Source organism: Apis cerana, linkage group LG14 (genome assembly GCF_029169275.1).
Source record: "Apis cerana isolate GH-2021 linkage group LG14, AcerK_1.0, whole genome shotgun sequence".
Taxonomy (NCBI): domain Eukaryota; kingdom Metazoa; phylum Arthropoda; class Insecta; order Hymenoptera; family Apidae; genus Apis; species Apis cerana.
Window position 1 is genome coordinate 2,917,000 of NC_083865.1, and position 13,840 is coordinate 2,930,839.

The window sequence follows — 13,840 nt, forward strand, 5'->3', positions numbered from 1 at the left end:
AAACAATATATTGCCTTCTAATTAGAAAATGAAAGCCTTACTGAAAATTTACTGTCACTATTCACTAAAGTATTGTAAAAATTTTCATACGAATGTAAGATACTCCTAAATTTTTTTCCTAATTTCTAAAAAATATTGCCACTGTAAAAAATCATTATGAATTTCGTGATATTTGAAATTTATATATTTATATTTATACATTTATATATCTGTTCGTAATATAATTTAACATAATTTTTTTTATCGATAAAAAAATATTCCTTATATTCAAACATTGCCTTCGTCATATATTGCTTGGATTTGCTCGTGCTCAATGGCGGCACGTAGCCAACGCTAGCGGCTCGACTAAGATTACACGTGATTGAGCATTGTTTTTCGTTAATAATTCGTTAACAAAGTAGCGGTTTTTTTTAAAAATTACCTCAATAATCTGCCATCAGATGCGATTCCTATATTTTTTGGTCACCCTGTATATATAATATAATCTATCCAAGTAAAAACGAGCGGTGAGAATAAGAAAACGAAATACAAAACAGGCCGTTTAAAGTATTTGATAGGAAAATTGAAAATCCCTTCCTTTCTCCTTTCTCTTTTTATCCCTCTTCCTGAAACGATCTCTTGCATACGGAAAAAAGAGAAGAGGGAAGATTAATAACGGTACGTATCGCGAGGTCGACCATTTAACCGTTTCTTTGCAAAAAGTTCGGGGATCTGGAGAATCTGTCGATGAGTTCGAGCGAAAAACGATAAGTTTCAGGTTGGTGGGAGAGAAAAGGAGAAAAAGGATTTTCATAAGGACACAACGATGCATCATGCATGATCCTGCGTAAGGAGAAAGACAAACTTTAATATCCAGTAGCACGTTTTATATTAACGATCGTAAATATGCTTTATAAGCCGAAAGAACATAGTCGCGTCGTCGTTTCGAAAACAAAACTACGGAAGCCAACGAGACACCAATTTGATTAATTCCTGTGAGAAAATTTGTTGAATAGATTAGTATAAATCCTTTCTTAAGCTACGAGATTAATTCTTTGAATCATGGATGACATTTTTATTTTTCTTTCTTATCATATTATATTTTTTCGATTCATCCGTATTGCTATAATAATGTTACATTTTAAAAGCTAATAATTTCATCTTTAATTTTCAAATAAAAATATTCCATGCAAAACAATATTTATATATCGATGCTCTATTAGATTTATTACACTCTAAAATCACCATCGAACAAATTATTTCAAACAATGAATGATCCGATCCGTGCAAAATCTGAAAGCAAATCTGATATTGGAATTTATCAATTCTTAAACTTAAAATTTTATTAAGAAAATTTCATCAAATTTTATTCGATCCTTCCATCAATTGATTCGCGATGTTAGAATAGAAAGAGGTTTGATCGAATAAGGGAGAAAAATCAATCTGTGAAGAATCGTACCAAGGATCGGTCGCATTTTAATATTCTCTCTCGATCGCGTTAAACATCGTCGACAAGAACCGTAAGACATTTTCCAATGTGTGTTCGTGCCTCTGCATAATAAGACATGAAAGGAAATGCTGGTTGCTTCGAGGTCTTAGAACAGATCCCCTCCCCACCCGCCCTCCTGGCCACGGTTCTTCAATTTTCCCCCCTGTTTTATCCTCTTCCGCGTCTTGTCGCATCGTGCATAATCCACTTCGTCAGCAACGAGCAACGACGTGACACCGTTCCGCACGTGGAAATCTTCTGTTGTGCTCTTTTATCCGCCAGCATCGATGTATACAGCTCTGTATACACCCTGTTTTCTCCTGTATTTAAACGGAATTGATTATTGCGGAGACACCTTGATGATAAACGTGCAACATTTGCATAATGAATTAGGAACACGTTTCAGAATGAACGTACAATCCCTACGTACTTTGAAATCGGAACAAGTTATTGAAGATTGATTAAATTTTGGAGTTTGCGTTGAAAGAAGAGATTAATAGTATTTTGTAATACTTTTGATATGGATTTAGTTTTTGATTATGGATGTAATGAATTAATGCAGTTAGATATATGAAGAAATTTTTTAAAGAAAAATTAAAGACTATAGAAATGAAGATGTAAAGTGTAATGATTGTTTTGTAATTATAAATAATATATTTAAATAAAAAAATTTATGTGAGATGCACAAACAATAGAAATATATTACGTGTATTTTTGCAAAACCATTATTTTACGTGTATTTTTGCAAAACCAGTATTTGGCATTACCAAAAAATTTTCATTGATAAATGAAATGTATAGTTTTATTTGTAAAAATTTATTTGTAAATTGGAAATACTGCATTATAAAGTGAAAAGTTTAAATTTGCTTGAGTATCTGTCTTGATCTTGCTATAGAGATGTCACTTAAAATATTTGCAAATATTGATTCATACATTTGAAATATTATAAATTATCATCAGCAAACAAAATTGATATGAGAAGAAAAATATGTAACATATAAAATATGAAAAACATATAATATTAATAAAAAAAAATATGTATTTACATAAAAATCCATGAAATATAAATGCATGAGTTTTATGACTTAAATATGATTTAAAAGAACAAGTCTGTAATTTAAAAAAATATTGAATATTGTAAGTAAAAAGCTATTTTGTTAAAACAACAAAGTTATGTAATTTATCTTGTATAATAATAATCTTGTTACTAAATTTAAAAAAGAATTTCCGTAATTTTCAGAACAAAATTTTCAATATAAGTTTCTTATATAATATAAATTTTTCTCACAATTAATGACGACAAAAAAAATATAAGAACAATCTTTGTAAAAGTTAAAATAGCAGCGATAGAACCTTTTATAAAAGGCAGTATTCCAAGGTTCTTTTTACATCATTAAACGTCTACAAAAATTTCGTAGAATCCTGCCAGGGCGGTCATAAACGTGAACTCTTAGAACTCCTAGAAATGATGTGATTTATATTCGTGTTTGCTAATGTAATTTTCGAAATGGAACTATCATTCAGAAATAGAGTGTAGACTATAAAAGATATCCATATATTTTAAATCAATGAATTTTTCTAGCAATTGATCTAAAAGTTCAAGTTTCTATTTAAAAATCTATAATCACACATAATAGAAGTAATTTCGAAATAACCTAGATGAGATTTAAAATAATTTTTCGAAAGAGGAATAGATTAGTAGATAAAAATAAATATAAATAATCGAAAATGAAAACTTTTATTTCTACAAAATTTAAATTTTACTTTGTCTTTTGGCAAATGTCACTTATTAAGTTTAATTGAATTGTTACATAATTGCTAATTATTAAAAAAATAATAATAATAATAAATCTTATACACGTATTTTATATACTTCGAAGCAGAATCTCGTTCTGTTCGTCTGACGCAAATTTAAATTGCTTAACGTAAATTAATAAGCAAGTCTCGATCGAGTTAACTTTCGCCTCTGTAATCCGATCTTCCAAAGCTGTTCCACGAATATATTAATATCGTGCATATTGTAACCGTTAAATGGATTAAAATTCGAGATTTTGGGCATATAAGAAACTTTTCGTACTTTCACACGCGCACGCAAACAATTTTCCACGCGACAGCCGGCAAAGCTGTGTGACCAGCGATGCATCGATAGTTTTTAACTCGAAAATGTTGACCCGCCAACGGGCAACACCTGACCGACCCGTTGGAGTGGCAGTAATCGCGTTGTCCCAAACTTTAACCGATAAACCAGCAGCAACACCTGTTATACGTACCGTGAACTTCCTTGCGCCCGAGGGAGAGATAAGTGGATTAAGTTCTCCGTAGCCGATATCCTAGCGGCTAATAGGTGAAGCTACATGACACCTGTAAATAAACGACAAGTTGCACCTTGTATCGTGTTACCGTGTTGTCGATCAACCGTGTCGAAAAAAGATCTAGGGGAAATTCTTTAGGAAAAGTTGGTAATTCTAAGAGAGACTAGGTTTTAGGTTAGGTTTAACTTTTCCGATTTTCAAAATTTTAAAACGTGTAATGAAAAGTAAACGATTAAGAATCTTAAGGAAAGAAATTTTTGGGAATAATCGGTGATTGATAATATTTTATTAATCTTTGTGATCGCTAGTTTTCAGAAATCTATAAAGGTGTCACTATGCTCGATTTAAAAGATTTAACGATGTAAGATCTAGAGGAAATTGGGAAAAGTCAATTCGGAGACTATATCAAATTTATTTTCAATTAACAGATTCTTAGATTTTCGTTGCATAATATACTCATTTTTCCGCGCGAAAAATACATAATGAACACACTTACTCATAAACTCGTATACTTTACACTTTCCATCCTTATTTCAAAAAAAAGAATATATTTCAAAAACATATGCCACACACTCAAACCCAATTAATCAAGAAACATCGTAGAACGATTTCGCAGCGACCCCCCTCGCTATAATTACTCGCTTCCCGGCTCAACTTTTAATCATACATTGCGCACTGTTGTTTCCGACTGTTTCAAAGGGACTCTTTGACACTTTGTGCGCGTGCTGCATGCATTGTTAAACGGTGGTGGTTCTCGGGTGGAATTACTGCCCGGATATGGGTCTCTTTGACCGTTGATTACAGCGGATGCGAGAGAACGAGGCGACTTTAGGACGCCTTCAACAGCAAGGAGTCGGCATACCTTCGGAGGAGCGCGAGCGCGAGAGGGAGAGGGAACGCTGGAGCCTTCTAAGGGCTGCAAGGGACGAGGCCGATCGAAGTCTCAGCCTCGCGGCTAGTTTGGCCGACAAAGAGGCCGCCCTTTCGCACGCACACGCGACTATAAAAGAGGTGAGCCCTTTTTTTCCTCTTCTCCCTTTTTCTTTTCTTGTTTTTTCTTTTCTTTCTTTCTTTCTTTCTTTCTTTCTCGAGCCGGCTACGTGTCCCCTACGTGTGCATTATTGCGCACCATGGGGAGTCGAGTTGATGAATTTAATCTCTTTTACCGGGTTGTGTGTTCAAGTGTTTTGCAAAGAGAGGTTCGAAAGAGTGTGTGAAAAAAAAAAAAAGAACGGCGATTCCCTCGAGTCAGCAGTAACATTTTTTTCTCATGTTTACGCAATGACTGTCGCTTAGCTTACTTTGGATTATTTGCTCGAATTTCGTTGACTCAGCTTTCGGGAGAAACGGGCCTAAACTGCTAATTCGGCTAAATTTTGAGGGGATTTTTCTTTAAATTGTCTCGTGTTTTTTTTTTTTCTTTCGTTTCATGCATGATGGAGAAGTATTATTTATGATAAATATCTCGTTTAATCGATGTGTGACGTATATTAAAATTATTATAATAATTCTATTTATTAGGGTAATTTCGATATTGAATAATAATAAAAAAAAATCGAAATCTTATTATTAACACACTTTTCCTTCCCGAAGCATCAAAGAAATTTTCCACCGCGTGGGAACTGCTAAAAGTATTTTCCTTTGTTTCTTTCACCGTTAGATTCTGGAATAGTTGAACGAGAAAGGTTAATGTAAATTTACATATACACGCTTCGATTCACGCTTACATCATTGACGATCTATAAAAAAAAAAAACTTTTCACTTTTTCCCATCTGAACGTAAATATTCCTAAAAATTATTATGTTACTCGACGCGTGAATGACGCTATTTTTATCGAAAGACGATACACGATGAAAAAACGATCGGACGGGAGGGAGAAAGATTGGGCCAGCAACGATTGATGTTAATATTATTACGTGCAGTTAGGTAAGAAGCATCTCTTCACCCTCACATGCAATTAAACGAGGGGTGAGCCCGCTTTGAGGCTCCTGAAATTGTTCTTCACGCTGTGCATAAACGGTCTGACGAGTAACGAGTTTAAAACTGATGGCTCGAGGGATGGCTATGTCGACTGAAAGTCACGCACGAGCCGAAAATTTCTAGTTTAGAGTTTCGGTTCAACTGTACCGCGATCGATACGATGATGGTAAATTGAACCGAGTTAAAGTCAAAATGGATGGAACAGGAATTATTTGCAATTATATCAGATCAGATTTATTTACCTTTGCATAATACGTAAACTCGTAAATAATGTTTTTCATTATTATATCCATTTTGCAACAAGTTCACTTTTGTAATAAACTTATAAATTGTTAAGTTATAACTGTATTCTTAAATTGTTTAAATTTTTAACTTTGCTCTTCTATATTTCATAGAAAAAGGAAATATAATTTTTAATACACTAATAAATTTAGATTGTTACTTCGTATGAATGATTCAGTTCAGAAAATATTTCAACTTATAAAACGATATTCTTTTTTATTCATATTTTCCTCGTTTTATACCGTAAATTTTTACAAAATTAAAGTTAAAATATCTCTTAAACCAATAATCTTTTTTTATAATAATTCCTTAATTTTCTTTAGTTTTGTAATTTACAGTGTTTAATAACAATCTGTTAATAATAAATAAACTCTTGGATGAAATATTTTTCCATACAACGAATAATTAAATTATTACCATATCGATACATATTGGTAATAAATTCCCAAGAATTTTACCAAAAATTTTTCCACAAAAATATCTTTTCCCTTGTTCAATTTACATACAGACCCATAGATCCGTCCCAAGAATTGTCTAATATTGTCTCGAACACTATTACGTACAGTTACAGCGTCAATTGGCGGAAAGAGGTGGTGGCGGTGGTATCTGCTTGAGCGACCAAGAATCCTTGGTCTCGTTCCCGAGGGGCAGCGTGAATGGGGCCGCGACACCGGGCGCAGGAAGTAGCAGCGGTGGTGGTGGCTGTGGTATCATCCCTCATATGAATTCTCAACCGCCATTAGGCAGCACAGAGCTAGGAGTGACCGTTGGGAACGTCGGCAATGCGGCAGGTGCTGGCTCTTCCGGTGGGCAGGCAGGCGATCGAGGAAGTTGCAGCGCGGATAGCGGTGTACGTGGATCCAGCGACAGGGAGAGCGGTGGCGCGACCAGCGTGGGCGGAAATCTTTCCGATTCTACCACGGATGGTAAGGCATTATTATATCTTTGTTTCGCGTTGCGTTAATTTCCTGCGCATATTGTTTCGAATCAAAAGATTTTCAAATTTAACTAGATTCCAAGGTTTTATTATTAAAAAGAAAAATCGAGTGTTTTTGATATATAGGCTTAAGGGTGAAAAATCAGATTACTTATCGCTGACAATTATAATTCAATAATTTAATTAATGCGAAACGCATCGATGAGTTCAACGTAAGAATCATATTTTTATATGATTTCCGGATTATCCATCGCGATCAAGAATCTCGGCCATTGTGATCCACCCTCTTCCTCGAGGAAATGAGGTGGCATTTCTGTCGCTAAGCTATCTCGCGTATAACACAATCGTCATTATTATTCATCAGAGTGTCGAGCGGTTAGATCACGATGATTTCTTGCGCTTAAGGTGCAACGGTCGGCGAGATTAATCGTCTTGTTAAAGCGCATTACGGCGCATCCGTCGATTCGTCGAGGAGGAAGGGAGAGAGAAGAAAAGGGCCAGTTCCATCAGCCACGAATGCTAATCGAAGGTGGCCGGTTAATCGAGTGCATTTACTTCGTATATTATTCAACCAATCCTCGTGGCTGTGCATTAAAGCACACGATTGATCGATTTAGTTTAGAACAAACTCACAGTACGTGCTGTGATTGTGATGCATGTGCACGGATCCTGAATTAGACGTTACACAAAATATTTAATCCCAATCCATCCGTAAATCTTTCCGTGTTTATCGATAGATCAGAGCGGAAATATATATATATATTTTTTTTTTGATAAATAAAAATCTTCTTTCTTTTTTATTTTTATAATTTACACTTTATGATGTGATTTTTGTATTTTTTGTTTAACATCTTTTTTTTTAATAACTTTCGCTTATTACGATGTCTTCAAGATGTTATGAGTTTTCAAAGATAAGAATTTTATTGTGTTTTACGAAAATATCGATGATTTTCAATATTTTTATTTTTATATAATTTTATTTTAACTGATTTATATATGAAGTTATAAACGAGAGTTTGGGTGAAATTAAATAGTATTTTTTAAATTCTAAAACAAGGAAGTAATAAAAGAATTTATAGATATTATAAATCTCATTATTCTTTTGTTATAGATTTAAAATCAAAAACTTTTTAATTTGAAAATATGGAAGCTATCTCATATTATTGAAATTATGTTTTTATATAATTTTGATGTATTTCATTAAATTTTTACCAAACTTCATAAACTCATCATTTATTTTTTAAAAATTTATATTTCTGTACTTGAAAAATACTTTTTTGCGTGTCATATTAAATTATTTCTTAAATCCAAATAGCATAAAAATTAGTAAAGATCAAGGAAAATAAACTTATTATAATTTTTTCTTGTGTATATCTGTGTTGATATAAAATTTCAAAAATACTCTTCGTTATATAATTAATTAATAATCTTTTAAGCTTAATCGATATATTATTTAACAGAAACCGAAATATTAATTATATTGTTATCAATATTACAATTGTTATAAATCATTGACATAAATATTTTTGATATTTTTAAATTTCTGTATCTGACAAAAAAATTTATTTATTAAACCATCGACAGACTTTTACATCGAAACATAGATTTTGACATAAAAATCAAAAAGCTATAGATATATAATTATTTTTCTCACCAGTAAAAAATATCTTTGAAAAATTAATTTTAATAAATTTTCTGCACAAAATTATTTTGATCAAATTATTATACAATTATTGATGATATTTATTAAAAATTGTAAAGTATATGCACTCATTATCTAAATATGCAACATAAAAAACAAACAAGCAATTTTAAGAGATCTCTAGAATCTCAACAAATTTACGTTATTTCAAATTTTCTTAATGTATTTCCAATAAAACAAAATCCAGTTTAGAAACAATCTATTTAATCTCGTCTATTTATCCGATACATGATCCACTTATTTTAATTTTTCATCCAATCTTAGTTTAGCCAATTTCGATTTTAAACGACAAACCGTTTTCTATTCGGATTCAAAAAACAAGAAGGATGTTATGAATAGAGATTGAAAGTTTAAATCGTTCCTCTCCAATTTTCCTTTTTTACACTCCATATACCAGAAGAATAAAAATACAGAGAACACGGAGAAGTGACATCGATCTCGAACGCAATACTTTTTTTTTTTACTTATATATTTCCGCGCAGGCACACCGACAATTACGGTCGAGGGAAGCGGCCTCGACATGGACAGCATCTCCGTGGTTTCCTCCATTGCACCATCCCACATATACCAGTGTAAGTGTCCAAACATAAATCGTTGATCGTCGTCTCCTATCCGTATCTTCATCGTCGTCCTCCTTTTATTTCTCTCTCTCTTTTCTTTTTATATTTTTCTTTCTTTTTTCTTTTCCCTTTGAACTTTTCCCTTTTGAAGAATTCCTTTGTTTCTCTTTCCTCTCATTCTCTTTTTCTCTGTTTCTCTGTGTGTTTCTCTCTTTGTCTATTAATACTAAATATCTAGTATCCTGCAAACTGTGTTTCTTTCTTCTTCTTCTTCTTCTTCCTTTTCTTCTTTTTCTCGATTATTTATTCGGCTTTGTTTTTTACGATTTGAATGTACGCTTCTTCCTTCGTCTTGAAACGATCGTTGCTTGAAATTCGTGTTAGGGGGCAGGATCGAATACGAGATTTATTAATTAAATATTGAGAAAAATTAAATTTGATTTGTTTAAATTAAGAGAATTTCAGTAAGAGAGTTGGAAAATGTATAAAATTCGTTATAAAAGAGAAACTGCAACAAATATTAAAAAAAATTTAATTAATATTTTTCATTGATATTAAAAATAAATAAAATTCATAACGTTATTATTTTTACTGTACTAACATAAACATTTTAAAAACACGAATAACAATTTAATGAAAAATTGTAATGTAAAAGGGAAAATTATTATCGATTATTTAAAGGAAAATAACTTCCATAAAGAAAATTCTTTAAAGCAGTAATTTTGCAATTCATGCTAGGTATATCTGTGTATGCATAATCAGATGGTTGCTTTGAAAGTAATCGGTGGTCATTGATCGTAAGAATTGCAATCTCTGCCGCTGGGTTATTCGTTTATTTATCCATTCAATCCGGCAAACAATTAATATTAAAGGTCCATTATGTCGTGGTTTCGCTCTAACAATCGGTTAATTGTGCGTTGTATGATGCGATGCATGCGCATGCACGTGTTGGAACAGTCAGAAATATTTCATAATATCCGGATATTATACTCCGTGCCACATACTGGCCAAGAATGTTCATTGCAAAATCAAAATTGCAATATTGTTAACAATATATATTTATACATATATATTTATATTTTCCACTTATATTTAATTCTGGAAAATTACAGGCTCGCTTTCCGCTGATTCGATTACAATTTAGTTTCATTTCACTCCGTTTCCTGAAACTCCTCCTCTAAACTTTCATCGTAATCTCATCAGACCCTTCGTCCTGCCTCGACGAACATCTAAGCTCTGAAAACGGTCTGCCTCGATGATGAAGCGAAATACCAACGAAATTTTGATTCTGCTTGCGTGCAGAAATATTGTACAATATATTGACAGTACGCTGTGTGTTCTTTACGTTGCATCGAATGTTGTGAAGTGCATACGAAAGGGAAATTCGTGGAAAAAATGCTATAAGTATGCTTCTTAATTCTCATTGTCTGATGGCTGGATCATTTTTGATCATTCGTTTATTTAGGTAACGAAAATTAAATTTGAGGGATTAAAGTGAGTTGAAAGTATGATTTTCATGTCAGAAGAAATTGAAGAAAATAAAGATGAAGAGATAAGAAGAAAGATTTAATAATTTTATTTTGAGAGGATAATTTTTTTTAAACTTTTTTTGTACTTTCTGATAATATTCGAGGAACAGAGACGAAATATAAAGGATTCAAATTAAAGATGTATTCAAAAAGATTTGGAAGTCTAGTTTTTAATCCAATCTGATTTATATTTTGTCTTTATTCTTCAATTACAATCAGAAAATATAATAAAAGTTTTAAAAAGAGTTGTGTCTTAAAATAAATCGATGTGAAAATAATCGTTTTCGTGATTGAATATATATATTGAATGTATAATTAAATGATCCAAATATAATAATACAAAATGTTAATATATTTGGAACAATTTTTGAAAAATCGATAGTAAAAACAAAAGTATTAGAATACAAAAATGTCGTTTATTAATTAATTTATTAATTAAGCAATTTGCTTTAAATGAAGGGATAACGAGACAGAGTGCAACAGAGATAGAAGGAGTTCGCTCTATCTCAACCTCTTCAATTCGTTATAATTTAATATATGAACCTCTACCAACTTTTGCGTTTATTTTCACTTTTAGACTCGATCCTGCACAAATGTATGGATCCTCACAAATACATTAAAATTCTGTACATTCGTGATACATTATCATATTAAAATAAATAGCAAATTTTTAATAACACCTAACGTTTGAACCAATATATTTTTTCTTATATTCAAAGCTGAATATATATCTCGTCTATATTCAGAGAAAAGAATTCATCAAGATGAAATTTAATCTGTTGCTTTATATATATATCGTTGATGTTATATTTTTTAGCAGCTACAACGCCAAAGGATTGCAGCCCAACGTTGTCGCCTCTCAACGCTTTCTCGAGGTCTATGGACAATTCCTCGTTATCGCGATCGGTGGAACAGTTGTCAAGCCCGTTGGAATCAGAACCGAGAAGAAACAAGCAAAACACACCTGTCGCGGCACCTGCCGCCCATTCACGCTCCTCTGCCACTCGTGGAGGCACTTGGGGCTCTATTTCGAGGTGAGTGACTGCATTTGTTACAATGCATCGATTCGAGGATTAACATTTTCCCAATCATGTCAATTGGATCATCTTTGAATTTTACATTAACTTGAAAGAGATGACGATTTTATCCGTTTAATATGGAAATTATTTTATCAAATAAAATGATTTTTCCGAATGTCTGAAGGGTATGAATTCTTTTGATTTTTGAAATTATTTAAAAAAAAATGTATAAAAAGAATAAAGATGAATATAATTAAAATAATTTTAAGAAATAATTGTAACCAGTCTATTAATAACTAAAATTAAATGGTTTCGTAACACGATTTACAATCTTTTTTAAATTATCTATTAAAATATTAAGAAGCATTTCGTACCTCTCAACTCTCTAATAGACTAGTTATAAGAATCAAACATAATTTACAATTTCTCTAAATTATTATCAGATATGTTAAAAAAGTATTCTAATTTTATCTTCTCGATTCGTTACATAGACGAATGATAAATTATCGGTTTCGAATCTTAGTGCTTTCACAGAAGTGTATAGCATCTTCTTAGCTCAAGAACAGTTTCTTCGTCTCGATTTTCAGAGTTTTCGCCCGTACGCGGCATCGAAAGGCAGCGAACAACTCGAGCGGCGGAAGCGGAAGTAACGAGGGCTCTGACGGCTTCGATCCCTACAGATCATGGTCACCGCTCACGGAGGAAGGCTACGCGGAGAAGCTTCGTTTGCTCAGAGAAGCCGCATCCGTGCCCATGGAACGATGGAGGGCACCGACAGTGTTGGCGTGGTTAGAGGTTGCCCTTGGTATGCCACAGTATGGTCCGCGATGCGCTGAAAACGTTAAATCTGGAAAGGTGAGTGGGCTCAGAGCAATGAAAAATGGGTTGTAAATCGAACGAGACATTTCGTCTCTTATGTTCTGAATAAAAGATATAAATAAGATACTGTTGCTCCAAGAATAACACGTTTGTAATTGAAAATCAATAAAACTTTTGGAGTTTATTATAAATTTCTGTTTGGTATATTTAGAATTTATAGAATAATTAAATTTTATAATATTTTGTGTAGTTTGTAACATACGAAATCATCTAATTTATATTAATTTTGAATTGAATATCTAATGTTGGAGAAATTTGTGGCCTTTTTAATGGTTCTTCAGTAAAATAAACATAGATTGTGAATTTTTATCCACATATTTATTTCTCGTATCTTATATTTCTTATATATATATTTCAAACAAACAGAATATAAATAACTATATCAGATATTTTTTTTCTCTAATCGAATTTTTCTCTTTTATTAAAATATATATAAAAAATAAAGTAGTAATTTGAATGTATCGAATTTTGAGGCAGGATTTTTTATATTCATGAACAGATAAATACGATAAGTTCTCTATTTTTTTACGTAAATAATACCAATTTGTCAAAAAATCATTGTATTATAATTGTAATAAATAAAAATACATAATAAAATTATTATATTGTAAGTACAATAATATGTATCTATATCTCGTATAAAAATCCACAATCTAATTATAAAAAAGTTATTTAAATTACAAAATTCTGATTAATATAAAACCAATTAAAAATTACATTGATAATTTCATCAATCAATCGTGTATAACCCTTTAGAATAAACGAATTCTACGTTATTCGATTATAATATATTTTTTCCAGGTTTTACTGGAGTTAAGTGACGCAGAATTAGAAGCCGGTCTCGGAGTGACACATCCCCTTCACAGGAAGAAGCTTCGTTTAGCCATCGAAGAGCATCGACATCCGAGTCTCGTTCGATACCCGTGCATTGCTCAATTGGGTCACACTTGGGTCAGTTCGGAATGGTTGCCTGACCTTGGACTCGCTCAATATTCCGAAAGTTTCGCAACTAATATGGTGGACGCACGGATGCTCGATCATCTGAGTAAAAAGGAACTTGAGAAGTTGCTCGGGGTGACCAGGAAATTTCATCAGGCCAGTATCGTGCACGGAATTCATCTGTTGCGAATGCTGAACTACGATCGTCAGGTAAGAAAATTCTTTTTTAGGA

General features: G+C 32.3%; 1 protein-coding gene across 21 annotated transcripts in view; it reads left to right on the forward strand.

Annotated features, from left to right (window-relative positions):
• Positions 1–13,840, forward strand: part of LOC108004431 (kazrin) — a 166,854-nt gene that overhangs the window by 136,812 nt on the left and 16,202 nt on the right. For 13 of the 21 annotated variants that reach the window (XR_009832722.1, XR_009832723.1, XM_062085226.1 and 10 more), the window contains 6 exons: positions 4,585–4,791; positions 6,609–6,969; positions 9,165–9,254; positions 11,589–11,805; positions 12,357–12,645; positions 13,471–13,818. Coding sequence is in view for 18 of the 21 variants with exons in the window: in XM_062085226.1 (XP_061941210.1) it covers positions 4,585–4,791; positions 6,609–6,969; positions 9,165–9,254; positions 11,589–11,805; positions 12,357–12,645; positions 13,471–13,818 (1,512 nt within the window). In the remaining 3 variants the exon portion in view is untranslated. The remainder of the gene's footprint in view (positions 1–4,584; positions 4,792–6,608; positions 6,970–9,164; positions 9,255–11,588; positions 11,806–12,356; positions 12,646–13,470; positions 13,819–13,840) is intronic. The other 8 variants (XR_009832724.1, XM_062085217.1, XM_062085229.1 and 5 more) reach the window with 6 other exon arrangements.